General features: G+C 40.0%; 1 protein-coding gene across 3 annotated transcripts in view; it reads right to left on the reverse strand.

Moving 5' to 3' along the window:
• The window catches only part of dpy19l3 (dpy-19 like C-mannosyltransferase 3), a 78268-nt gene that overhangs the window by 14511 nt on the left and 36016 nt on the right, over positions 1-27741 (reverse strand). For 2 of the 3 annotated variants that reach the window (XM_073465043.1, XM_073465044.1), the window contains exons 13-17: positions 25610-25741; positions 19331-19442; positions 17407-17463; positions 16972-17054; positions 2310-2442 (exon numbers count right to left, since the gene is read on the reverse strand). In XM_073465043.1, the coding sequence (XP_073321144.1) occupies positions 2310-2442; positions 16972-17054; positions 17407-17463; positions 19331-19442; positions 25610-25741 (517 nt within the window). The remainder of the gene's footprint in view (positions 1-2309; positions 2443-16971; positions 17055-17406; positions 17464-19330; positions 19443-25609; positions 25742-27741) is intronic. The other variant, XM_073465045.1, reaches the window with a different exon arrangement.

Consider the following 27741-nt stretch of genomic DNA (forward strand, 5'->3'; position numbering starts at 1 on the left):
AATTAGCTTCCTTAATTAGCTTCCAAACTGGCCACATCCTTACAGTTGATAAAAACATAGCTGAGCCTCATAACATTAATTAAGCGGTGACAGTTCAGGGTTTCAGGTGCAGCACCAAGGCCGTTTACATCCACACCACCAAAACTGAATCAATGTAAAGTCAACATAGAGAGCATCAACACTCACGAAAGACTTTTCACCAATGTAATGGGTGCATCTGGTCACCAGTGGACTTTGTTAGCAAGTTTTGTCTTTAAGTTTTTTGGGTGTTGTTCATGTATTATCTGCTCTGGCTTTTCCAAATTCTGTACACAGATATGGTTCCCCCCACATTTTAAGCTATTCTGACACGCACAAATACGGACAGGGCACTGGAATTAGAGTTGAACAATGGCTTACTGTCTGACCATTCAAACTTGGAAAAACACTGCAGTCTTAGGACATGACGTACAATTTTACAACAAAGGGTGGTCATTTAACAAACACTTCTTTCTGGTTACTAATTTTAGAGTTATTGGCTACACAACTCCACCTAAAATATTCCATATTGACAGAAAAAGCCTTTCCTCTTCAGAAAAATACCTGCCGGATTGCAGGTTTGTGTCACAGGTTGTGGCAGGTTGCCAAAACCTAACCAAACTGCGAGCTGCAAACTGTTATGCTGCAACAGCCACATTGTGTTTGGAATGGTGATATACAAGACTCAAAATTAGTTAGGGATACTGGGATATGAGTGCATATATGCATGTGCATGGATATGCAATAAAAGTCAAATGAAATGTGTTGCTTTATTTTTGGGGACCAAAAATATTCACAAAACAAAATAAAAATTCAGATATCTCACAGAATAAACAATCAGGTGAAACACTGAAATATTGGAATATCTCTAACTAATTTTGAGTAGTGTATGTTAGGGCTGTCAACGAATATTCTAAATTCGAATATATATTTGAATATTTAAAAAAAACGTAGATTCGATTGTGAAAATTAATATTCGACTGTGGAAAAAAAATACATCAGCGGCTGCTTTGCGAGTGGGCGCACTGCATGACGGGTCAGGGACAGGTCACTTGCACAGCGTCACTCACTGCTGAAAGTGACATGCGACAAAAACCGTGGCAGATGCAGATGGCAGAGATAAAAACAAATCGGCAGAAAGTTCAGAGCCCAACTCAGCAGCAGAGATAGCGGTTTGGACTCCAAGCAACCTAAAAAGCCCCGTTTGGAAATACTTTGGATTTTGGTCAGTAGACGGCAAAAATGCGGAGCCTCGAGATAAAGTTGTATGCAAGCTATGTAAGCTACAGTTAGCTTACCATTCCACCACTAGCAACATGAGGGGAGCTTGCGCATAGAGAGGGAGGGGGGCGAGCGAGAGAGAGAGAGGTCTACGGTCTTAAAAGTTTCACGGTATAGGCCATTAGTTCATTTACTTATTTTGTAATGTGTAGGTATGTTTTCAAAGACATGTTAAAACTAAAATAAAAATACCTATACAAATAGTTATGTCTCGTTGTATTAGTTTGTCCTCCTGTTATTAACATAATGCGCAAATCTAGATATTCGAATGGTTCGAACCTATGTGTTTTTTTTTAGAGGGAATATTCGAACGTCATTTTGGAGCAATTTTGACAGCCCTAGTGTATGTCATTTTGGGACACGCTAACAAGCGACCTATTCAGTGTTTTATGTATGAGGATGTCTTGGAAAAGTAAGTGACTTTTCTTGTGTCATTTGCCCGACTTTGAACGCTGGGCCATCTATGTTTGCCTCTAACAGCCAATACACTAACTTTACAGAGCTAAAGCTGAAAGCTAGCCAGCAACAGAAACACCAACCATGTACGTGGGACTGTTATTGTGCTTGTGTATATGTGTGTAATCATGTTCAGTTCACTATACTCAGAACTCACCAGAGACAGTGCTCTTGGTTATTTTCTTCCATTCTCTTCTTATTCCTGTCATCTCTGAACATTTATCAAGGAAATTTGTAAACCAAATGTCCGCATCAGTTCCTGTCGACTTGGGCCAATTTGCGTTAAACTGGTTCTTCATTGAGTTTGTATGCAATCGTGCACCTCTAAAGTTGGCCTCCCATTCTGTCTGAACACACAGTGATGACTCCCAACCCTGCATGATTCTAACTAGCATTCAAATCCACATGACTCACTTGCATAGCTGACATTGTAATTACCATCTATTTACTTAAGTAGACATTTCTCAATTTATTCTTTTTGTGTTATTTTGCAGCCCCTCTGGTAGTATCCACACCCTTGTGTATGTTCGACAGTATATTGCAGCCTACAGTACCTGTCTGGTCCTCTCCCGCAGGTCTTTATCTTCATAATGGGGATGGTTGGTGAGAACTCTGCCTGTGCACAGCTTGATGCCAGCCAGCAGCTGCATGCTGCCTGCAAATACAGCCTGCTTAGGGGTCTTTGTGCTGTGAACAAACAGAGAGGGAGAGAAGAGAGGACACATCTTTCAATGCTATAAATATATAGATCATTTATACCATAAAAAAAAGCTTTTGATGAACTACAGAGTGTTATAAAGCTTTGTGGGTGAGTGTTAAAGAGAAGAGAGAAAATGGGTAAAAAGCACCACAGATAGATGTTGTTTGAAGGATATGAAAAAGTTTAGAGGGTATTCACAGGTGCACCCAGTTATCAATAAGAGTTTGATTGAATTTTGTTTTTGGTTATTTTCCAGCGTTGTCATTCAGTTCACATGCTTTAGCTTTTTGCATTTGCTGCAATAATTGGGACTTATTGATGCCATTTAAACATTTCTTTCAAGGGTTTGGCTTCAAGGACAGCAGCTACCTGCAACAAGACCAGATACAAAAACATTCTTTGTACAGACAAATTAAATCGCATAGAGACAGATAAAGATATGCAGTTACTGTGGTACAGAAATATCTGCAGGCACAAGGACAAGTCCCACGCTCACACACATCTTACCTGTAATGTTAACCTAGGGGTCATTTTTAATCCAAACTCATGCCTACTCACGGGACAGTGCTATGACTGACAAGCTGATTGCTCGAGTTACGAATACTGGACACTTTGACACTCAGGTTATATTGTCACCACAAAACCAAACATGTGATATTGGGATAGGCCTGGGTCACAAAGCTAGCAGTACAATCAAACACATACTGACTGTAGGGAAGGACTGATGGGAAAATGTAGGATTTAGTACAAAAACAAATAGTAGATTCATATCTATATGTCAACATCCAAATAGTAAGAAAAATGTCACAATTGTCACCACAAACCTATTTGTCTGACAGCCCATTATTTCAAAAACAAATGCCCAATTCTGTGAATATCCCCAATAAAAACAAGGCTAAAGGCATTTGGGGTTTTTTTGTGTGATTAATTTGCACATCAATATTTTTTTTTTTTTCAAAACTGTTGTTTTTGTCATGAGCACTTTCAAACAGAAAGTGGATATTATGTGCCGAAAAAGCGGCATCCTTTTTTTCCGGTTGATTTTTCTGAGCTTTGGCACCACAAATGAAGGCATCAACCAATCATGTTGTGCAAAACAGACGTCACGCTACAACTCATGACAATTCAGGACCAGTGGATTATTTATGTCTCATCACACTGTATTATATGACAAAGGAATTAAAATAATAAAGACAATGTGACAAAGGTGATATGAGATAAGAAACCTCAATTAATCTCTGTACAGTCAGACTGGGATTTTCAGTCTAGGTCTTAAGTTTACATCCACTTGTAAAGAACATGTACAATGTAGCATGGCAGTCTTGAGTTCCAATGATTTCTACAACTCTCATGTTTCTGCGGTGGAATGAGTGGAACACAAACTACTTTGTTACAAAAACATTCATGAAGTTTGCTTCAAATGTGAATTCATCATGGGTCTTCTGAAAATGTGACCAAATCTGCTGGCGCAAAAATACACATACAGTAATTCTAACATTTGTTAGAACATGGTCTGCAGTATGCTAAAACAACATGTGAGGTTTTTTTAGCATGTCCGAAACTCTTGGTATGTAACCAATAGTACATTAATTGCATATTATTTACAGGGAAATATTGCAGTATGCAAGCACTGCAACAATAACATAACAGACAATGCCAGTGTTCCTTCTTCTTTGTATCAGGCAGAGTAGACGCTGCTACAAAGTCTTGTTGACCATTACTGCTTGTTATAATGGTTTCTTTTGGCAGTGATTAATAGTTTCTATCTGCTGTTCTTCATTAGTTAGGTAGTTTAGTGCAGGTTGCGTAAAAACAGTTTCTCCATCGGCTTCCAGGTCTTTGAATAGCTTATTCAAAGAATTAAAAAACATTTTTTTTAAACTGTAATGACATTTTTTTTATTGCAGAGTGAGGGAAGTACCAAAAAAAGGTACCATTGGGTACTGGTACTGAATTCCAGGTACCAGTATTGGTTAAAATGTGAACAGTCCCCAACTCTAGCTTGATTCTCTGTACTTTTCTGATTATCTAATTGTTTTGGATGTTTATCACTCTTGACAGTTCGGATTTATCACAGCTGCCATCATACTGTAGAGCTTGTCAGCCTATTGCATGGTGTTTTAATATGGATGTGGTTTTAAACATTTTCAAACAATGTGACACGATGAAGATCCATGTGAGATTGAGCCGCTGGCTTTATTAAACTTCTGTGGCATGGAGCAAGTGTGTAGGCGCTGTCCTCGTCTTAGCCAGAAATTTAGTGACATGAGAGAATGCGCAGCTTAAGGCACTTCAGCTGTGGCCTCAACATGTAGCCATGATGGTTGCTGAATGGATGAAAGGCTCAAATTCCTCCTTTTGTAGCAGTCCAAAAGGCTAAACATTTCATATCTTAAAAGCAATACAGCACTGCGGTGTTGTGCAGTTACACTGGGTGTGGTCACAAGCAGAGCAACATTCTTAAATCATTCTACCCACAGAGATCAGTGACATCATGCTTTTCTGACATAAATGATCCAGCATCACATCCAGCTAACCCTACAGAAATAGTTTGAATCTTTACACTTAAATTCACACATAATCAGGAAGACGAACATTCAAACGCCAATTACAAGTACCGGAGCACACACATGCACACACTGTAACACCATTATAGATATGAATGCCTTGGTTACAGTCCAGTTACACAGGAATACCGGACATAGATTGCTTTACATATTTATTGTATGCTCTGTGTACAGTATGTATGTGAGGTGCAATAATGACTGGCTTGATGTGTGAAATAAAAATATACGCTTGACTGGATGTGCATATGGGCGTGTGCTGCATTGGCATAGGAATGTGTGTATTCATACATGCTCTCGGGTAGATGTGTGGGTTGATGTCTTGGCCTCCTGACCTGCAGTCCTCTCTCTCTGAGTGTGTGAATTGAATCCCTCACTGCATCCCGGGGAATAGCTCCCCTCCAAGTTGATTTACATTTAATTTCACGTTTATATTCTCATATGTAAATGCCAGAAGGCACTGGCATGCACCCCGCTGACATCATAAAAATGAAATAATGACATTAATTGTAGTTATTTGGGTCGGCTGCAGGAGACTCACTATGGTGACTTTTCTATTTGTGTATGGGTCAGTGTTTATGGGTTCAGGCACTTGCATTTAAACGTGTTTATAAGCGCTTGTTGCTCTCATTGAGAGAGCACTGCTTAGAAAGAAAAACATAAGAGAGTGAGTCGACTGAAACAGAAAGAGACGCCACAGGGACTGGGCTAATACTGTGATGCATGACCAGCAGCCATACTGTTCTAGAGTTTTTAAGAAACAAAGACTGTTTCCATGAAATACATTAGAACTTGTACAGAAAAAATACTAGGTAATTAATAACATTAAACTGCTATAGTCATTTTTTTATTTTATTTATTTGTTTTTTTATCGACAATATGCCAAATAACCATATCTAATGTGATAGGTGTCACAGAGAAATATCACTCCAGTCAGCACTTCCCCTCCACTCCACGGTGCATTTTAGCATCTTTTAGCAAATGTTTTAGTTTAATGACACAACTTCTGATCCATTCTGCCTGCTCTCAACAACCTCGTTTCGAGCCACAGAAGGGAGCTCTGCCCAGCTAAAAAGTTCACAGAAACCGATTATATGTTACGTGCCCACCAGCAAATGGCAGACAGACAAATTAAGCAACTAGCCAGTAAACACCAAAGCATTTAGCTGCTCAACAGACAGACTGTTACATCAGGAGTTGGTGACGACTACAACAAAACTAAAAAGAGAGTGAACATTGGACTTATGTGTAGTTGTCTGAAACACTACTCCTTACTAACACAATCACCTAAACAGCTTTCTCAGATTATATGACATGATGTGGTTACAGCCTTTTGTCACAAAAGGCCCAAACTAAATGAGATAAAGCTGTTATAAATGCTGTGAATTACAGCTGTTTTCCTGCTTCCATATGTCAAAATGCCTGCTATCAAAAAAAATGTGACAGTAACATGATAGAAGCATGCTGAATAAAATGACTGTTCTAACATGACCAATATGTTCTGGTAAATATGCAAAAGGCAAGACTTAGTAGGAACATGCTTTCTCTGATTCCTCTCATTAATATACTGTTTTAAGGCCAGATGTCCATGTTAAACATAGTCAAAGTTCCACACTTGAGGTGAGCGTATGTTGAAGTGCTCTCTGAAAGCCGAGGTTTCAGTCTGCTCTCAGTGTTAACACATATAAAGGGGTTGATTGCGGCCCGTGATGAACCTGCGGCATTACTAGTGGCAGTGCTCATTGTAGATCTACAACTGTTCTTTAAATATCATACCTGTACTAGTAACAATTATATTTGAGATAGCTACAGTGCGTTTAACAACTAGTCAGATCTGAGTTTTAGATATATGAAAAAGGAATATCCACTCGTCAAAAGCATGTAAACATTTTCAAGCAAAGAAAAAATATGACCCTGAAAATGAGCATGATCTGTCCTCTTCTGAAGAATCTTAATAATACACAGGGATAACGTGTCATCTGTCTATATGAAGAGAATCTGAACAAATGCATCTGTTCATACTGTTCAACACTACTGACTGCATGCACTCTGATGTTGCTGTGGATATTTGCGATAACAACTGCAAAGGCTCTGCAAAGAGTCACGCCAGCGTTTGCCTTCAGAACGATTAACTTATCACCTGCAGTCACAAAAGGACCAAAACTACTTTATGCCCACTTCACAACTTGTTTTCACACAGACACACAAGTAATTCACATTTAACATAAAGCTCTGCCATGGTCCAGCCGCGCACAGGTGATTAACTTATTTTTTCTGATTAGGTCTTTTCTCATTAAATGTACTATGTTGATATCTGAAATCTTTCTGAATTCACTTTTACAGACTGCTGAAGACTAAAGAGAAGAGAAGTAATATAAAAAAGATATTATCTAAGCTGCTTTGTAGAATTAATTAAGCACAAGGTTTTCTGAATAAAAACGACAATCAGGATATCCATTGAAAGCCACATGACCTTGGTCAGGTTGACAATATTTAAAATACAGCATGAACAGGCTTTTATACTCTACACTGCACATACATTTTAGTGGCATTGAGGGAAAAAATATGACATCGACGCAAACTTACTCTCATAGTAAACGGTGTTTGGTAATCTCACACAATTTCCAGAGTTTAGGGCCATCCAAACCAAGAACAATAACTATAGCAATAAGTATGGTGATAATAATATGAGCGTCAACAAAATGAACGATAATGTTCTTTTGACAGTTGAGCCAAGCATGTACTGCATGCTTCAGCTGTGTCAGCGGCTTAGGTAAATGGATATTGATGACCTGTTACTGAGAAACAAAAGAAAACCAGAAGGATTCAGCTTCACGAAATTCTTGAGATGATAATCCAACACTATGTTAGGAATAGTGTCGTCTTTTGAAGACAAATATTATATTTTCAAATGAGTCAACATCAATTATCCTGGCAATCATCATAGAGGACGTCAGTAAGGAACAAAAGAAACCAACCAACCAGTGTTGGTCTAGAATATACACCATTAAGTTATTGGGATTAAAGGACGGATCCATTTTTGGCAATTTCTCAAAGAATAATGCATCTTGATGAAAAAGAACCGCTGTATTTTGGTGACTTGTATCTATGATAACAAAATGGGACAGTTGTGCCTCGGCGGAGGTATGTGCTCTACTGAATGCCATTCTGGTTTTATGTCTAATTTGCAGCCTCATATTTTGTAACATAAGCATTTAATAAGTTGTGAACTTGATGCCTTGTAAATTCAGATGGACTTTGATTGGCTGTCAGTTTCTTTCGTTCATCAAATCACTCTGAAAGTAATCCCAACAATATCTTTTGTTACTGCTGTTGTCGTTAAAGGTCGTTATAGTTTGGACTCATCATCATCCAGTTAATGCCTGTCCCCAAGTGAAATTTCCTGCAGACTGAATGACTTAAAGCATGCAGACTGGGATAGCCTATCTTTACATTTTCACAGGTGAAGTTTTGCATTGAGTATAGTTAAAAGAAAGCAGAGCCAGTGGGAGACTTTTCTTTTAAATGTCAGGCACTGGTGCTCATAATTCTTTTGTCCACAGGGGCCTTCAAAATCGACAAGAAATGAAAGTTCCTCGTAGCTATTTTATGTGGTAGTTAACTCCAGTTAAATGTTGTTGAGTGGAAGAGACGATGAGGACTAATACTGAGACTGAGAAAGTGATTGGAAGTGTTCTTATACACGTGTCAGGCAATAGACTTTTACTGAAGTCTGACTTCTGACTGAGAGATGTAATCAATAAATCAATTAATCGTACGAGGGCGTGTCGATCTGATGGTGTTGGTGTCTGATAACTGTACAGAACCTTCACTCAACAAAATAAAAATAAATGTCCCACAAAGCAACGTTACAGGACCAAACAACAGTAACGTAGTAACTGGTCGTGTCTTTGGCAACTTATGTGAGGAAAAAAATACTGCAGTTATTCGTGGAGAAGTGTCTGTCAGCCTGTCGGTCTGACCGACTCTTCGTCACATTTCTGGCCGAAAAACAGCGTCTGTCCCCGGCAAAAAACTTTAACTCACCAAGTGTTTGTCGCGCGACGGTCAGTTACTGTTGTCATGGTGACGGTCAGCCCTCCCGACAAGACTCAGTGAACTTAGTGAACCCCGCGAGTGAAAGAGTCAGACAGCGTCCAGTTTACTGATGGCGATTATGTAATTATGTAAATGATAGAAAAAGGTAACTTTGTCACTTTCCAGGATGTTTGGTGTGTCAGGATCTCAATTACAACACATTATAACAGCATCCATATGATTATAAACAGACAGCTGGTACATGTTTAGATTAACAGGAGGACACCGGGGAAACACCTTGAAAAAAAACACATACGTCATCATCATCACGTGTACCGTCACGCCTCCGCATCACTACAGACAATGGTGCTAACATTGTTGCCGCAATAAGGAACCGTGGCTGGCCATGGCTCAATTGCTTTGGCCACAGCCTCCATCTTTATTTATTTTGGATATTTAAAATGTCTTTTTCACATTCCAATGTTAAATATTCTTTAGAAATAAAGGTTTATTGATCTTTGAAAGGGTGTACTTGCATTATTTTGCCATTATCATTATATTAGTTGAAAAATGGTCTCAAAGCGACAATATTATCGTTTATCGCAATAATTTCTAGGACAATTTATCGTCCAGCAAAATTTGTTATCGTGACAGGCCTAGATGTGTACTTCAATCAATGACAGTCTCTCTCTCTGAACTGCCTCTGGATCAGTTAGAATGCAGAGAAAGACAGACAGACAGACACACACACACACACACACACACACAGATCACAGACAGAGCTGCACTTTCCCCATTTAAGGATGAAGCTAAATGCTGGTAATTTAGACAATTTAAAACACAACAAGGAGCAGGATGACAAGAAGACAATTAAGGGAGTGAGAGAGCGAGTCAGAGACAGCACGAGCAGAGGATGTAAAAATCAGCGAGGATACAGTTTCATGGAGCAAGCTGTAAATTGAATTTTACTGGAGGACTGACTTGTGAATAGTGGCACATGCTTCCTAAGAACGGATGATGCAATGTGTTTTAATTACACAGACAGATGGACACAATATGACAGACCTACAAAACAACACTGGGAGGGAGAGGGAGTGATGAGCCCTATTTGCACTAGACTAGATTTATCTGGGGAGCTCATATGAGTTAGGAGCTTAACCTTTACCCACACAGAAAGAACAATCGAGGACGCCCACACCAGAAAAATGACAGCAATGGTCATTTGAACAAACAAACCCAAAAACTGTTTGGAGACCAGCTAAATTGCTGTTTCAAGAGTTAAACAGTGCTGCTGTAGCAGTATTCAGCATCCCCCCGACTGAGTGGCAAAACATTCATCAACATGGCTGCATTTAGTAAAAGGCCCGGGAAAACCAGGAGCAAACACACAATCATCTGTGGAAATTAAAGGTAGTTTGGTTCAACATTGATCCTTACCAGTGGTCTGTGGACATTGACATGTGACCGGTAATCTACTTTCCTAACATTTATATGTACCTGTTGAATCTTTCTGTAAAGTGTCAATCACACAAAACTTTTCCCATTTTTTTTTCAATGTTGCAGCACTTGCTAAATATTAGCAATGTTGCCAGAAGTCTTTCTGCCATTCAGCAGCTGTATCGGTTTTATGTGGTGACTTCCACCTTCGGTAACATCACATGGACAGCCTCTATACATTACACACACCAGCTGCTGTAGGTCAGTAAGAAAGTTAGCTTTAGCTAGTTAGCTAATAAGTGAACTGAAAAGGCTGATGCTAAGTGTGTTTAGCTATCGGTGCTTTCAGTTAAGAGAGCTAGCCATACAGTTCTTTTACTGCACTGTTAACACAAACATACACAAAACACACACACACACACACACACACACACACACACACACAAACATTGATCCACATTATCATGTATAAAATTCACGTCATTTCTCGTAGGGCTGTACTGCTACTACAGGGACTGAGGGGAAGTTAATCTGGGCCACAATGACAAAACTCTGTTGTTTAAATCAGACAGCAGGGGTGTGTTAGAAAAAAGGAATACAAACTTTACTGTTTGCCTTGTGGAAAAGGAGGTAGCGATCAACCAGATGGTGACAGAGTGGGGGATGATGCTCTGACATAGACAGCCCTGTTGGACTACTGGGGACTTTGTGACCGTCTCCTTTAACTCTCCTTACGTCTCTCCCTGACTATTTCCATTCAAATTCTGTAACTGTTACTCACTGATTGTGTTATGAGCATATGATATCCTCTCATACTGATTGCGGGCCAATGAATTGGATCGAACAGAATCATTTTGTGGCAACAAATATTGCATTGTTGTCCACAGAACCTACATAATATTGTATTGTGATGAAACTGGAGCTAGACACTTTACTGTGTTTTTATTATTGAGATTTCTGCCTCCAGGTGAGTAGAGGGCAGCATGCACACCACCTGTTTTGTCTCCTTTGTGATGCACGGAATCAAATCCCCCAAAAATCGACTTCAATCCATTGTGTCCTGAGAAACATCCTTGTGACCGAAATGTTGACCTTACATACTAAATCAATGAGAGGTTATAAGAGTGTGTTGAAATTGACTTTTTCCTTTGGTATTTCTGCCTCTAGCCCGATACAAAGGTGAATGGAATTTCCATCAACCTCACTTTGGACGTGAGAAGTTTCATAAGAGCTATTTCTTTACATTTCCCATTAAAGAAAGTTGATTCTGTGGATTATCTCTTCAGTATCTGTTGTGGTGCTCAGCTGTGAGCACCTTGAATCAAATTCCATTCGGCTCATTTGTAGGTAGAGGCAGAAATATCACAGACAAGACCTGATGAATAAATAAGAAATTATTAGCATGTATAGCCACTAGAGACAATGAGATATTTTTTGGTAATTTGGGTGACCTGACCCTTTACAGTATATTAAGGTTATAATTAGTTCACAAATCAATGCTACACAGTATACAGATGATTAATATTACAGTCACTAGTTGGTGTAGTTATATGACAAAAGTTAGCTTTCGTCAGGTTGTTGACTAAAAAGGCTAGTTCTCAGTGTGTTTGGACTATGTCTCCTCAGAGTTGTGGTAAGGAAGGAGTTGTGACATGTGGGAGAGAATATAAAAATAAGTTGTTGTTGCTAGTCCAGTTACGACGTTGAAACCCTGGACCAACCACTGCTCTGGCAATGCATGAGCAATGCCTACCTCATTATCATTTAAGCATTAGGAAAATGGCAAATATGTGGCTGAATATAAGTAACGTTCTATGGAGAAAACAGGGAATAGACATGATTAATTGTGTGAGGACCAAACAATTGGAATAAGAAGGGGGGCTTGTGAAAGATAAATAAAAAAGTACAAAATATTTTAATTTAATCAACTGATTGGTAGTAAATGAAAAAATAAAAAGCTTCTTGCTTTTGCAACCAAATGATTGGAGGTTAAAAGCAATATCCATTTCTGTTTATGCTAGATTTTAATTGTTTAACTAAAAAATTCATGAATGCATTCATTCATATGTTGGAAATTTTACTACATTTTCACAATCAGACCTCATCCATAAAGGTGGCAAATCAGGAAATCCTCATATGAGTCACTTTTGGAGCGGTAATAATGGGCCTTTAGAAGACAAACAGCCTACATTCTCATTCAAGAGTGAGGACTTGTGGGATAAACAAAGTCAAAAATGCTGACTTTTTCTTTTGAATGCATTCCTTCTCTGAATGGGTCTCCATGCTGAGTAGCTAGATGAGCCTCCTGAATTTGCAGCAAAACTGCTGTCAAAGCTCTCATTAATAATTTTCACTGCAGCCTTCATAATTCTCGACCACAGACTGTATATCTCGACCCAGAAGAGGAGGAGTGAGGGCAGGACGAGGTTAGGAAAAAAACAAGGAGTCTTTCAAAACAGAATATGTGATACTGGTATTATCAGATGGCCTCTATATGGTGAAATATGTATGATGAGTGCTGTTTGGAGGGAGAAAACAAGAGAAGTGAAAGGGAGGAGAGATTGATTCTGTGATCACTGTGTTTCTGGCTCATATAGAGTCAAATTTTCTGTGCCAAACAACGGAGAAATGATACAATGAGTTCATCATATGAACATTACAAATACTCTCCAGTTGTAACTGTCCAACTGCAATATTTAAGATGCAATAAAACCCACTCCTGACTCTCATCTGTACTGTGAAATGTGACATGTGAGCTGTGTTCCCTGCTCCAGCTCCAGCCTGCAGTGTGCTGCACTGTGCAGTGTAGTGACAGTACTGTGTATGAATCTGTGAGCCCTGATAGTCTGAGAGCTACCAGTTTATATTAAACATGTGGCTGAGCTTAAGCTGCTCCTCTCTACAGTATGCTGCACATGTAACACTTGCACTGCCTTGAACTCTTCATGCCAAGTATCAAACTTTTATGTCGGAGAGCAGAGCAGTGAAGCTCTTGCTAATCATCACTTGTTTATTTTTCGTAAGTCTGCGCTGACTGACACAACGCCGCTATGACAGCACAAGCATGCAAATCTGAATTTGAAAAAAAGATTAAAAAACAGGTTGAGGAAGAAGCAGAGAGGCTATACAGAAGTGATATCTCTGACTTTCAAAACTGCACACTCACAACTATAACTCAGACTTGGAGGCAGTGGAACTACCCAGCATTGCTATTGATTTATTGACTGCCCATTTAAACTGAGTATCAGCCTACAGCTGAGCTGTGGAGCCTCTGCTGTTATCAAGTGGAAACTTGTGAGTTATGGTTGTGCAAAGTCCAGATGAACCTGTACTGCTTGTTATCACGTTAAGCTACACCTCAGTTCTTCACACGTGTGAAGCCCAGGGTCTTCAATGATTGCCCTGGGAATTATGATTATCCCTTATCAACCAGTCTTATACCACACATCTTTCTATACTCATGAGGGCATAGGACATGTATCATTAGCTCTTGTGAGGGTCTTCTTACCTCGAATCTTAAGGATCTACCTTTAACCTAATCCATATTCTGATTTTAGATGCTCTTTGTAGGGAGTACAGCTTGTGCACACCTTAAGATTGACAGGTGCGTAGGGCCAACAAAATCAGGAAAAAAAACTCCTGCACAATGTCCTTAGACCTTCATCAGATTATCTCAAAGATGCTCTTTGTAGAATTAGAATTTGGAAAATTAGAACAACTCTTCTGAACATTTGATCTTTTTGACATTTCAGCCTTGTAACAACAGAAGTACAACAAAACTGATAAAAATCCCCCTGCATCTTTATTGGTCTACGATTTCGCAGCCCAGGGGCCAACATAAAATGTCAGCAGCCGACATTGCGTTCAAGTTAAATGTTTTTAATCTGACCGTCATATTGGTAGAGAGAGGGGATGGTGGTAAAGTTACAGCCAGGCCAGTGAGCGCAATCGAGACGGTGCTTCAACATTAGTGTGAAGCCACTGGATGTTTCTAAAGAGATGTCAGAACTATTTCCAGCCGTGTTTGTGGCAACAAAAAACAGGTGATTTAAGTCAAAACATTATCTTTCCTTAACCCTAAACAACAAATATGTATAATTTCAACCTATCCATTATTTGCAGAAACGTACATTTATTCTGGCGGCTGGGTTGGATTTCAACAACGGGCCACATTAAATCCTTTTCTGAACATTTGCAACCTTTATCAGTCGTGCATGATTCATTCATGGCGCATGTCCCCTGCAGCTAGAATTACCAAAATGAGTCTATGACAGCTTTACATAAATACTAGCTTGTCCAGGAATATCCGCTCTTCTACATGCATACATGCATGTATCTATCTCTGTGCCCCTCAACATGCCACAGCTTGAGAATCTCCTATGATCATTCTATACAAAACTAAATAGCCTTGGCCCCAGTCAGCTAGAGAATACAGCGTAAGACAAACCCCATTCCCCATCTTAACACTTTCATCTGGAATGTAATTAGTGCAGCAGCAAGAAGCTTAGTGCTCCGCCCTGCTCTCAGCCCCAACCAAGGTAACTCTAGGCAGCCCCTAATCCTCGGAGCCTAATGGGATTAGCTCCGGAGGGAAGGGAACCCGTGTCACACACACAAATACATTCAAAATCCCAAACTCTCCTCCTCTGTCTCGCTCTCCATCTCTCACCCCCTCTCCCTCTCTGTGCTATTCCACTATCTGTCTAATAGGATTAGACCAAAATTGGCCATTTCTTAAAAATCACATCTGGTCCACTCAGTGTCATCATGCTGATGATGATAGGATGGAAATAATGAGCTTTGAAATATGACTTATTCAGTAAAGAAGAGAACTACAGTGATCATCTAGGGGAAAAACCTGAATCTAAAGTGGCTCTGCTTTTAGACTTTAATGCTTTTTAATTAGCAGTTTGTTTCAGTGAAGAGTTTTGGCCAATTATCAAAATTAATCAATCCTGACAAGAATAACAGGAAAATAACCTCCAAGATATTCACTTAAGTACAAAATAGAATTATTCTTGTACAATTCTTATCAGTTGTTGAAAACCCTACTAGCTCACCATTCAGCAGGTTTAATCAAGTAGAGCACTTGCACACACAGCAAACTGCATACAGATGGAAACTTGCAGGTGTGAAAAAACAGAAACATTTAATACATGCTCAGTGAATTCCAAAATAATGGAAATCTTTCTCCTACACTGCAGCACAATAACTGGAAGATTCCTCTTTTTACTGAAGTCTACAATCCAATCTTTTTACAGCAGTTCTTCTGGTATTTTTGCATCGTACACAGAAAGTATGCACCTGCCAAACATCTCACTGCTTTTTATTTCACTGTTGGGAAGATGGCCCTTGCATACAACTGGGCTGTCTGCAGTAGAAAGACATAATATTTTCGAAATTGGTGCTACATGACCAGAAGTTAACCATTATTCAGTTGTATATACTACCAGCACTGTATTTGAAAATCAGCAAAGTTCCCCATTAACTAAGGAATTTATAAAATAAGTATTCAATGTAAAAATGTTTTTTGAAATGTCTATTCAATATTAATATTTAAAAAAAAAAAACTTTTACAAAGAAACCAAAAATCAACCCTGTTTCTGTTCAAGGTTGATCGTTGCCTTTAGACATGAATGCTCTCCTTGATAAGTAAATTGACTTTTGAGCTTGAGATTACTTTATGAAAAAAAGATAAAAACATTCTAATAATGAAGTGAATTTTTTACTTTCTTTACAGCTTTTTCACTTATCGTCAATTGTAATGCTGTTTAATTATAGGTACATCCCTGAAAGGAAGGCCTATTCACTAATGGTGAGCAGTGTCTGACCCATGTTCAACCCCGATCTGGTAGGGGACACATTGACTCATTCAGATCAGCCACCAATTCATGTTAAACTCACTTCACTGTGCTGATCTGAATGGTTTTGACCAAAAACAATAGAAATATGGGCGTCTGGATTTGATGTGACGTGTCCTCGCCCAGAAATTGTGCCTGGGAAGTTACATGGTATGCTATATAGATGCTTAGCCAACAGGAAGTCTGATGCCCCACATCCAACCTGATGACCAGAAAATGACAGACACACACAGATGTGCAAACACAAAAACACACACAGCAGCCACAGCGCAGAGCCATTCCAAATCACTGCTCCATCTATGATCCCATCGTGCTGATGCTCTTGATCGAAAGCCCAGCAACAGTGACCCCTGAGGTGGGTTAGAGTTCTGCCAACAGCTGGGTCCTTTCCAGCACCCCAAATCTTATTCAGGGAGACCCATCGGCTCTCATCACTCATGGGCCAGACTCCCCGGCAAACAAGCGCCGATACACAAGTAAACACACATGCACGCACGCAAGCAGACTTATCAAGGGCATCAGGCAAAGTGAAACTTGATCCGAGGAAACAAGCTAATCAGATTTGCTTCGATTTGATGTGTGCTCTGGATTAGAGTGTGTGGGTTTATGTGTGTACCTAATCCAGGTCATGAGCTCCACAGTGTCTGGATCATAAAACTCCCTCAGTTCTGATAACTCCTCCATTAGCTTAGGCCAGAACTAGAGGGGAAACAGATAGAGACAAACGATGGAAACCCTTGCGTTAGTATTTATCAAGGCCATAAAACAGAGCATCAAACCTACTGATGTGTCTTAAATAACATCTCATTACAGCTCTGAATATATCAGTGTATATGACAGCCTTCAGCAACAAAATAAATAAAAGGCAAGCAATCGTTTTGGTATCCTGTTATGATCCAATTGCTTTTTATCATTTTCTTTTGCTACTTTCAAAACCATTTCAAGCATTTTCCTTTTCTCATATCGCTACACAGTTTGTAAAACCTGGTTCGGCTGTGTAATGAGACCGTCAATACAGTGATGAGCATAACCCACCAGGGAAACGGCATACCTTGTAATACAGGCAACCGATCATCGCCAGTGGAACTGCATATCTGACAAGCCTTAACTGCAAAATGAGAGAAAGAAAACATTTCTAATGAAATGAAGGAATATAATCATATCACAGGTGGTGGGAGTCAGACAGAGATATACCTAAAGGTGAAGACAAGCACAGAATGAGATAACACAGAGATAAGCAACAGACAGAGCAGCACTGCTCACAAGTATCATTTCTTATCTGATCCACGCTGCTGTCATGTTATGACCACACTGACACCTAGTGGCCCCACTAGCTATGGTATCACCAGTCAAGAGTGGAGGCTGTGGATTCAAATGTAAGTGGAGATTAGGCAGCGTAATGGCTCACCTTCATGTGAGAATCACTCTGGGAATAGAGTCTCACAGGGTGCAGTCAAATTTAGAGATTGTCATGCTCACTGAAGACCGGTGATGGTCATAACATTGGTCGTCACTAAAACTGGTACCAAACATCAATACTTTACTGACCAAAATGTCAGTACTGACTGTAAAAGAAACTGTCAGAAGTTATATATTTCCTGCTCTAAGTAACAACTTGTCTGAGACTGAATTTTATTCAAGAAAAAGGTGCTTCTGTTAAGGCCCTGATATACGGACATGTTTGGCATATTTTGTTAAATGAAAGCAGGGTTTTATGCTAAAGATGCTTCTACTCCTGGACTTAAAGGAAAAGTTCACCCAAATATGAAAATGTAGTCATATCTTCTCACCTCCATGCTGATGGAAAGTGTGAACTTTCGCAGTTCACAAAACATTTCTGGAGCTTCACAGCCAAAAACACATTCATATATAAATTATGCCATGGAAAACAAACATTCTAAGAGACCGAAACAATTACACCTACAACACGCAGTCAAGCTTATGCCCCCCTTCACATGGGACGCACACTGATGCCTTTAGTGTAGCAGCTTCTGTGAAGACTGCACCCTAAAAAAGGGTGTAAATAACATCTTGTTGAATCAATTTGGGACCTCGTGGCTTCCAGAGACTTGAACAGTAACGGACGAGCTGTATGACGCTGTATGTTTTTTTTTTTCATGTTTAATACAAATTTTCCATCTTCTTCAGTAGTTCAGGAGAATGCTGTAATGCTGTTTTGCTGTGAAGTGCTGGAAGTGTTTTGTTTTGTGTTTTCCTTGAGGAAACTTCACCTGACTTTCCATGAGGGTGACTAGATAATGACTGAATTTTTCATTTTTGGATGAACCGTTTCTTTAAGGAACTGAAAAAGGTATTGATACTGCAAGTAACTCACACATTGTGTATGCATTGAAACATTTCAAATGATACTCAGCCCTAGTTATCATTCAGTGCCTTTCAGTAAGAGATGCTTCCACTGGATCAGTGAAACTAAAAAAAACATAGTTTAGAGCAAAACTTTAAAAATGCAATAACCATTTTTTGGCCATCTGGCAGTAACAGCCTAAAAACACAACATCTGTGTGTAAGGTGAATGAAAAGTAAAAGCGTCGCAAGAATAATGATTACTGTGGAAAGAATAAGATACAAATAAAAGATAAATACATCAACATAACAACAACAAAACATATATAGTTGCCGTTTTACACATCAAGCAGGCATTGAGCAAAATTAGCGTTACAGTTACGTTTGTTGGCAATACCCAGAGCAATGAGCTAAAAGAGGCTAAACGCTCTGTAGAGATAAAGGGGGTTGCAATCGTGACGGGTCTCTGTGTGTTCTTTCACATTACACACTTTCATTTATGCCATGGAAAATACAAAAAATATAGATTAGTGCAGCTTTAAAAGTAAAATTCAGGATGGAGAAAACATAGTTTTCAAAGTCATGGATCACAGTTTTCATATCAAAGCAAGAGAAAGAAAACAGTGGAGCAGATGTTTGGAGCTGGAAGTGCGGTTACTGTGAACTTGTACCAGAGCTTTACTGTTGCAGCGGAGAGTGTTGAGAAGCAGAGTCCACAACTCCGTCCCACACACACCATAGGCCGCGACTGCACACATATGGCCGGTCCAGATATACTTCATCCTGGGCAGAGAGTGGGAAGAAGAGGCCATATCAAGGGACCTTCAAAATACTTGAAAACACCAGAAAAAGACATTTAAAGTCAAACAAGATGACCAAATGGTGGACGACTCAGTGAAACAGTTCCAATGTAGCTAAACTTAATTTAGTGTCTAAAATACAGCATTATCATTTAACTTCTTATTCACAGCACATGAATTAAGAGTTCTAAATGAATGAGGAAAAGATTCATCAGGAAGGAGACTGAGGGACATGAGCTGAAAAGTTGTTGACAGGGACAGAGCCATGGGGGAGGGGGGGGGGGGGGGGGGGGAGTGGGGGGAGAGAGAGAGGGAGAGAGAGAGAGAGAGAGAGGAGGCATGAAAAGTGCTGCCTCACAGAAATAAATCTCAATACGTTTTTAATGCAAAGGAGCTGTCTGACAGAAATGAATGGCTCTCTGCACTTTCGGCCTCTCGCTCTTCATCAGCATTTTAGAGAAAGTGCTGAAATCAAATGTGTCAGTTTCTGCACGACCTGGCTGCTGCTGTGTTAAAAGCTTTCAGATTTCTTCGGCTTTTGTGCGAATTCAATCATTACTGTAATTCCTGACTGTAAGAGGGATGCATTGTATGAACTATACGGAAAACATGTACCGTATAACACATTCCTGCACATCACATATACTTTGGTTACCATGAGAACATAGTGTGCTCCATGCACATGCACAGAGTAACCCAGTTACTGTCTCCACTGCACTCAAAATCGTATTCATTAAGCTACTTATGTGAACCTTTGAATCTCCATGTTGCTATGAATAACCCAGATACAAAATATTCCCCTTTGCTTTTTGACTGAGTAATTGCAGGTTTCTTTTAATACAGGGAGAGGATGTGATTATTCCAGTTGTAAACTCTGTGATTCTCTTGACAGTCCTCACAAAGAGCCAAAAGTTAAAGACAATTATACTTTCACAAAAAGGAATCATGGATGTCAAGCACAGCAGCTTGGGTTTGGAGCTTGAAACGACTAAACCTGAACAATCTATTGTAGATGCTAGAATGAATACCACTTGTCAATTAAAGATGAAAGTTGGGAGACAGGCCGGGGGGGGGTTGTTGTGCTGAACACTATAGTGTGAAACTGAAAGCCACAAGGAATACTAGTCGAGTTGTGTGACACTACAGAGCTAATAATAACAAAAGGTGCAAATGCATTGCTGTATAGCTTTTATTATGGCATGCTGTACCTTTTTTGGCTGCTGCCATGAACCAACTATCAACATTGTGTAGGTCTGGGTTTGTAAAACCCAAAGCTAAAAGCACTAAGGTGATCAATGGTGCCAGGAAAGGGCAAATACACAAATGTTCTACACTTTCATGTGTGTGAGTGCAAATGTCTAGTATTATGGTCACAGTACGTTGGCGTTAATGTCTAAGCTTATGGTGTATAACGCGCACCTACTTGCACTTATTTTACCAGCTGAGCTCTAGTGGGCTTGTAGGTAACCTGTGTGTGAGAGAGAGTCTTGCAGATTTGTTGTGAGAGTCTCTCGTGGTGTGTGAGAGAGGTACCAAAAAACCTCATGGTATGGGTAATTTAGTTACTTTAGTCAGCTGTAAAGTGTCTGGATAAGCTCAGTTTGGAGTATAATGATCATTGAAAGGCTGTGTTGTGTTCGCTGCCACAGACAAGAAATAAAAAGGCCCTGTTTATGCAACTTTACTACGCTGTCTTCCTACATTCTTCACGGCAGAGTTGGTCCGGACTGTGAAAAGCTACTCACCCACTACGAACCGGCCTTAAGATAAACTGCAATACAATTAAACCAGAGGTCACCCAACTGTGGTTCAGAGCTGGGGCTCTGGAAAGGTAGCATATGGCATCACGTTACTTAGTGGATGATTGAACACAGGAGGTTTTGTTTTCTGTTGTGATTTTATTTAGCTTGCAGTTATCAGAAGAAACACTGGTTCCCTGAACCTGCATGCTTTTAGCAAAGCAGCCTAATCTCAGAGGGAGCACACAGTCTCATCAGTAGTAGTAGTAGTAGTAGTAGCAACAGTTGTAGTAGTAGCAGTAGTAGTGGCAGTAGTGGCAGTAGAGGCAGTAGTGGCAGTAGCAGTAGTAACATAGTAGCAGTAACAGTAGTACTTGTAGCAGTAATACCAGTAGCAGTAGCAGTAGCAGTAGTAGTAGCAGTTGTAGTAGTAATAGCAGTGGTAGCAGTAGCAGTAGCAGTAGTAGTAGCAGTTGTAGTAGTAGGAGTAATAGCAGTGGTAGCAGTAGCAGTGGCAGTAGAGGCAGTAGAGGCAGAGGCAGTAGCAGCAGTAGAGGCAGTAGTAGCAGTAGGAGTAGCAGTAGTACTTGTAGCAGTAGTGGCAGTAGAGGCAGTAGTAGTAGAAGTAGAGGCAGTAGCAGAAGTATAGGAATAGTTGCACTAGCAGCAGAGAAGGTTTTTCAGCTTTTAATAGGAGTGATGTAGTGACTACAATGTTGTTGCGGAGGCTGGGGCATGTTAGCTCAGGAGGCGAACCTCTACTTCACTACAACAAGGTGAGGAGGTCAACAAAAGCGCAATTTTTCAGAGCTGTTATGTTACTCTTTAAACACAGAGAAATGCTAGGATGCATGAAAATTGTTGAAAAAATTGCAAAGAATGTATTTGCAAAGGAACACCGTTGTACATCAGAAACAAGAGAATGCACTGAGTGGAAAATTGAGGCAGTTGCTGCAGAGGCTGGGGCCAAACTGCTCATATTGTTTGGTGGTCATAGTTCTGGTGTGACCAATAAGAGCAAATTTGTCCTTAGTCATCGTGTCACAGCAGCAGTAAAAGCTGCCAGCTCAGAGAGCCAAAACAAATTAAGAAGAGGTGGTTGGATATGAAAGTAGACCACGAGAAAGATGTTTCTGTTCAAAGGTAAAGCCTGGGTGCCAGCATGGATGTCTGGGCTCTCAACCCACAGCAAGTCTCTGGCACCTATAACTGGAGCCTCGGAGGTAGTGCTGTTCCACAGAGGGAAACTGCCAATGGACAATGTAGGTAGGTCAACCAGGGGAATAGGCTTGTGCTTATGTGTGCCAGAGACACCAAAGAGAGACACGAAACATTAAACAGGAGAAGAGTATGAGAGGGAAGGCTAATGGGGCTAATTTTACAGGAGTAATACACAAGGTTAAATAGTTTCAAGTGGACAGATGCATACTTCTGAATATAGTTTGCGAACAAATATAAGTTCTATGCTCATGCTAAGTTTTCCCTAAATTAATTAAAATGCAGCTGTTGATCCAAAAAAAGAGAGAAGCACATCTTGCTAGCTGATAGAAAAAAAGAGTATAAAGTTTTATTGAAAATGTCTTATCCCATTTACCTAGACAGTTTTTGATGGTAAGATGGCACAGCATGTCCCACAACGTGTTTCTGATATTCCTAGAACACCAACATTATCTTCTTTCTCTTCAAATAAAGATATTTGCTGTGGGTTGAAACCTTTGGACACAATCCATGAGTAGCATGCCTGGCTGAGATGTGTAGTGACTGTGCCAAAAAACAAGCAGAACAGCCTCCGGTACAATAAATAACTTCTTCGCTTTTGGTGCTTACAATCCCCACTGACTCCTTAATATCCATACACGTGGGTCACAGTTTCAACTTCTGTCAAGGTTTTTTTTTAGCCCTCCTAATTTGCATGGGGGGAAATGGGATCTTCCCAGCTCCATTGTGTGTATCTGTTTACATATTAGCTCATAGGAGTGCTTTTCATACAGTATCTCAGGATATGTGGTATTGTAAAGAACGAACGGTTGACCATGGCTGCTTACTAAACCCATCCCCCGAACAACGATTGTCTAATCGTAGCCAAGTAACTGTAACCAGGCACAGCAGCCCCATAAGGCTTTGGTTTTCTCCGCCTGCAGAAGTAGTGTGCATGGGGCTGCAATAAATCATACTCTGCATTTAAAGCATTTGGAGGGTGGTGCCTTTACAAACCCAAAAACACAACAGCAAGAGTGCAGGAATGAATTAAACATACTGTTTATTTGCTCTGGCTAAGTAACTTACTATTGACAGTGGTAACTGAGCATGATCTCCAAAGCAAAGGAGCACATTAACAACCAACTGCATTAGTTGTGGAGCTACAGGTAATGTAAAAAGAAAAAAAAGGGCAATTCACAAGTAGCACATTCACTGTGCCGTTTCCTCACTGTGGAAGACGGTCCTGGGTGTGATCAGAGTTTACCTGCTTTTTATTGGATAGGGGGAAATTTAGATTCCAGCAACCCCAGCCAGCATTACCAATGACAGTGTTGCATCTGCCAAATACAGCAGTTACAAAAGGAAAAAATGGAGTGAAGTGAAATATACTGTTCAAAAATAAATCATGTTTGTAAGCTAAGCAGTCAAACTGTGTTATGTTAGAACAAAATAAGTTTGATCTAATATTTTTCCGTATGATACCTACAGTATAATATCAGGACTAACAAAGCCTACACTTCAATACATGAGGAATGCACATCCTCTACATGGATCATCAACCAATGGGGATGCTGACATTTTGTCTTGGAAGCTTAGCCTCTGTCTTTTAGCATGATAAAAGAGATGTATGAGGCAATCAAGTGCATATTTAACAACCCTTTCACAAGATTGTCATTTCTAAAACAACATACAGTCGGACATACTGTATTAAAAGTCAGCCACAGACAATCTTTTCAGCCAACTAAAGGAGCTAACAATAACTTTCTAACGTAAGCTGAGAAAATCTGCTACTGGCAATCGGCCTACAAAATCAGTGGCCCCCTGCTAGAAATGACATGCCTTCTGTAGTCTACAACTGCTGAAATAAAGGGCCTTTTCTGTCAAAAATACTAAGATTATAAAGATATTGTCATGGCTACCACAGCACATGCTGGTAGCTCCTTCAAACTTCACTATATTTTTGTTATTTTTCTTGGTTAACTGCAACATGCTAAACCAGCTTGGATTTAAGGCTGCTCCTGGCTAATGTCCTGTTGGAGAAATCAAATGGAGGAAATGGGACTTAGGCTGACCAAACAATGGGAAATCAGAGACTGTTGTGCCCACATCTTTACAGAGACCTGTCTCCACCACAACATCCCAGATCAGATTGTTCGGTTAAGACAGAGCGCAGGACTCCGGCAGGACTCAGGCAGGACAAGGGGTTAGAGGTGGACTCAATGACATCATTAAGCGTTTTTATACTGGACAGCTTTTTGCAGCTAGGTCTGCGAATTTAGACAGACCGCGGTATATTGGGGGTCTGTTTTGGTCCGCCAATATGACGCCTCGGAGGGTACACTTTTTGCCACCTCCACTGCTATGTAAATCGGCTTTTTTGAAAAGGGAGGAATATTACACCTCCGTTTCGCATAGATAAGGCGGCAGATTGCAGCCTTTACCTGGCTGCAAATGTGCCGCATTTTCTAACTAAAAGGGACTATTGATGCTCGGTACTCAGACACAGTCAATGCTGGTGGACAGTGTTTATCTGATGTCTAACTATTAATCATATCACCATCTTGTTGCTGCTGTTTACATTCACCCCGAAGAAAATTTAAAACTACAGAATTAATTCATGGGTGTATACATGTTTATGTGTATGGAATCCAGAAATGTTTTGATTCTCTTGACAAACAGACCACTTCTGATGCAAATTTTGTTTTGTTTTGTTGAGTTGAGTTTTGTTGATATGCACGTTATCAAGTCAAATATGGACTCAATATAATTAATGAATACATATATTATGCTTAGCAACTGGTCACTTCTGTGCTTATGTTGCATGGAGTAGTAAAAAAACAAGCATTGATGCACAAAGTTTGGTACTTTATGGGTTTCAGGGTGTCAGCCACACAGTGTAGTATTAATTATCAGTTGTCCAGCTATGTCCACTCTCTCTGTTCCTGTTGTAAGAGTTGTCACTATTTGAGAGACACTGTGTGATGGTGTTTGGTGTGGAGGGCTGATCAAGGCTAAAGTGGACCACTCAGACACCTGGTGAAGAGCATTTGAGAGGCACTTAGATTCCAGCATCTGCTCACAACCACGCAAAAATCAAGCCATCAAGAGGAAAAGTACATTTGAAGAGTCTCTATCTCGAAAATTAAACCAGAAATGCTGGTATTTGTATGTACATTATCCCACAATTACATGTGCGTGTGCATGAACTCACCTCATAGTGCTGAATGCCAAGAGGCCATAGAACAGTGTATGCAACAGATTATAGGCCACATCTGGACGAAAAGCCACCAATCGCCCTTCTACGACTCCTTTCTTCTCCTCAGCTGAACCTCCTTTAGGTCTGCTGAGAAACAAAAAAGGGAGCAAGACAAAAGACAACAGTGATACATAAAACATTACAGCCAGACGCTTGAGAGTAGAGGCAGAAGGGTAGGTGGGTGGAATTTATATTATTCAGATTATTCAGATTTCAGGAGCTGTTATTCAGATTTCATTAGCTGTTTGCGAGCAAGCGGACATGCAATAATGCACACCCACGATTGTTTCTGTCTGCAGGAGTCAGTACGCAGAAAAACACAGAGTTGCCCGAGGGCAATGATGTCACTCCCACGATTTGGCCTCCCGCACCGAATGAGATGGACACTGGCTTCCATTTGAATACAAATCCAATCTTGCTCTTCCTTCTATGTGAGGTGGGCTAAACTGGATTAAATTAATTCCTGAATTGGCAAACAGCCCTTTGTTCTATGAGGTTAGTATTCCAGCCCTCCAACAGCAGAGGGTGAGTTGATATGCTAATGTGATTAGTTCAATGCGGCCCCTCACCTTGCACCACAGGCAAATGAAGCTTTGAGAGGCAGCTGGTAGAATATTCTGTTTTCCAGAGCATGAAGCAACAATGCCATTACTACATCTGCAGTGGTGTGGGGCGGAGAGTGACAACCACTGTGAGTAAGTTGCTGGTAGACATCCTGATGTCCTTTTCTGAGCTCAAACTCCCTAAACTTTCTGCAAGGTCATTCATTTACACTTTACTACCTCCTTTGACCAACCTGCCCTAATGAGGACACCCACTTGTTGATCAAAGTTTAAGGATTCAAAACTCAATACTAGCTCACACAAGAGCTATATATTAAAATTTTCTGTGCTCACTTCGACATTTGCGGTAATATATGTGTCAACTAACCTGTTTTTAATGTAGAATGCAAAAGTGTTAAAAAGTGTGCTAAGCCTCACCTCCAATGGATTTTAACCTGAGAGATCCCCTTACCAAGCGTAATTATGTCATTGTGATCACAATAATGATAACTACAACAATGTGAGCACCCACACTATTGTTCTGTAAACATGAGCACCAAGCACATGCTGTGCTTAGGTCGATGGATATTGAATACCCCTGTTATGAATGTAGGTTGCACAGAGAGAAAAAAAACACACAAAAAAAAGAAGGATATGGCTTCACAAAATTCTTCAGAGATGAGGAGTTAGGTGAATCCAACACTCTTTTATTGTTCGAGAGTATTTTATGTGTAGTTTGCAACATAGTATACATTATATAAGTGTTTAATAAGTGGTTTAAATAACCAAGACTGAGTTTTTACAGTAGACCATCTAAGGTGTTTCCTAAATGCCATCAATTAGCTTATATAAAAGATGTCTGCTACAGTCAGGAACCAATATTACAAGCACTCCTGCAACATTATTTTGTGGGAAAGCGATCGCCCTGTAAATTAAGATGGATTTTGATTGTCAGTGTTATTATTGTTCATCAAATCGCTCTGAAAGCAATCCCAACAATATCATTCCCCACTGTCGTTGTGTCCCACTGTACTGTTGTGATGTGGACTTACTTGAGTCCATTTGAGTTAGAATGATTTTCAAGATGATATATTTACAGTTAAAGTTAACGTTTTTGGTGCGGTTGGCCCTTTATTTAACCCAATGACTAGACATTTCAGTGAATTTCACAATGCTAATGGTTTCCTGTTGTGCATAGAGGGCATGAGCACATCAAACCTTTGGTGAGGGTAGAGGACAGAATACAGAAACCTAACCCCAGGGAAGCTTTTTGGATTCAAAGACTGGATGCTAGATGTAAGATGCAAGTTGTGTGCATGTATGTGTCATTCAATCTCATGTTATTTCATTGTTTTCTATTTGTTTCATCTGTTATGTTATTATCTGGGATTTCATGTGATTTCCTCTGATTGTTGCTACTATATAGGTGAGGCCACATTGTTTGATGAAGACCATTGCTTGGAGCCCTGATGAAGTTGAAACATTTTTGCCTTTTTAATGATTTAGTCGCTATAGTGAAGGCATTTTTAATATTTCCTTTATTAG

The sequence above is a fragment of the Pagrus major genome, chromosome 4 (assembly GCF_040436345.1).
Source record: "Pagrus major chromosome 4, Pma_NU_1.0".
In the NCBI taxonomy this organism is placed as follows: Eukaryota; Metazoa; Chordata; class Actinopteri; order Spariformes; family Sparidae; genus Pagrus; species Pagrus major.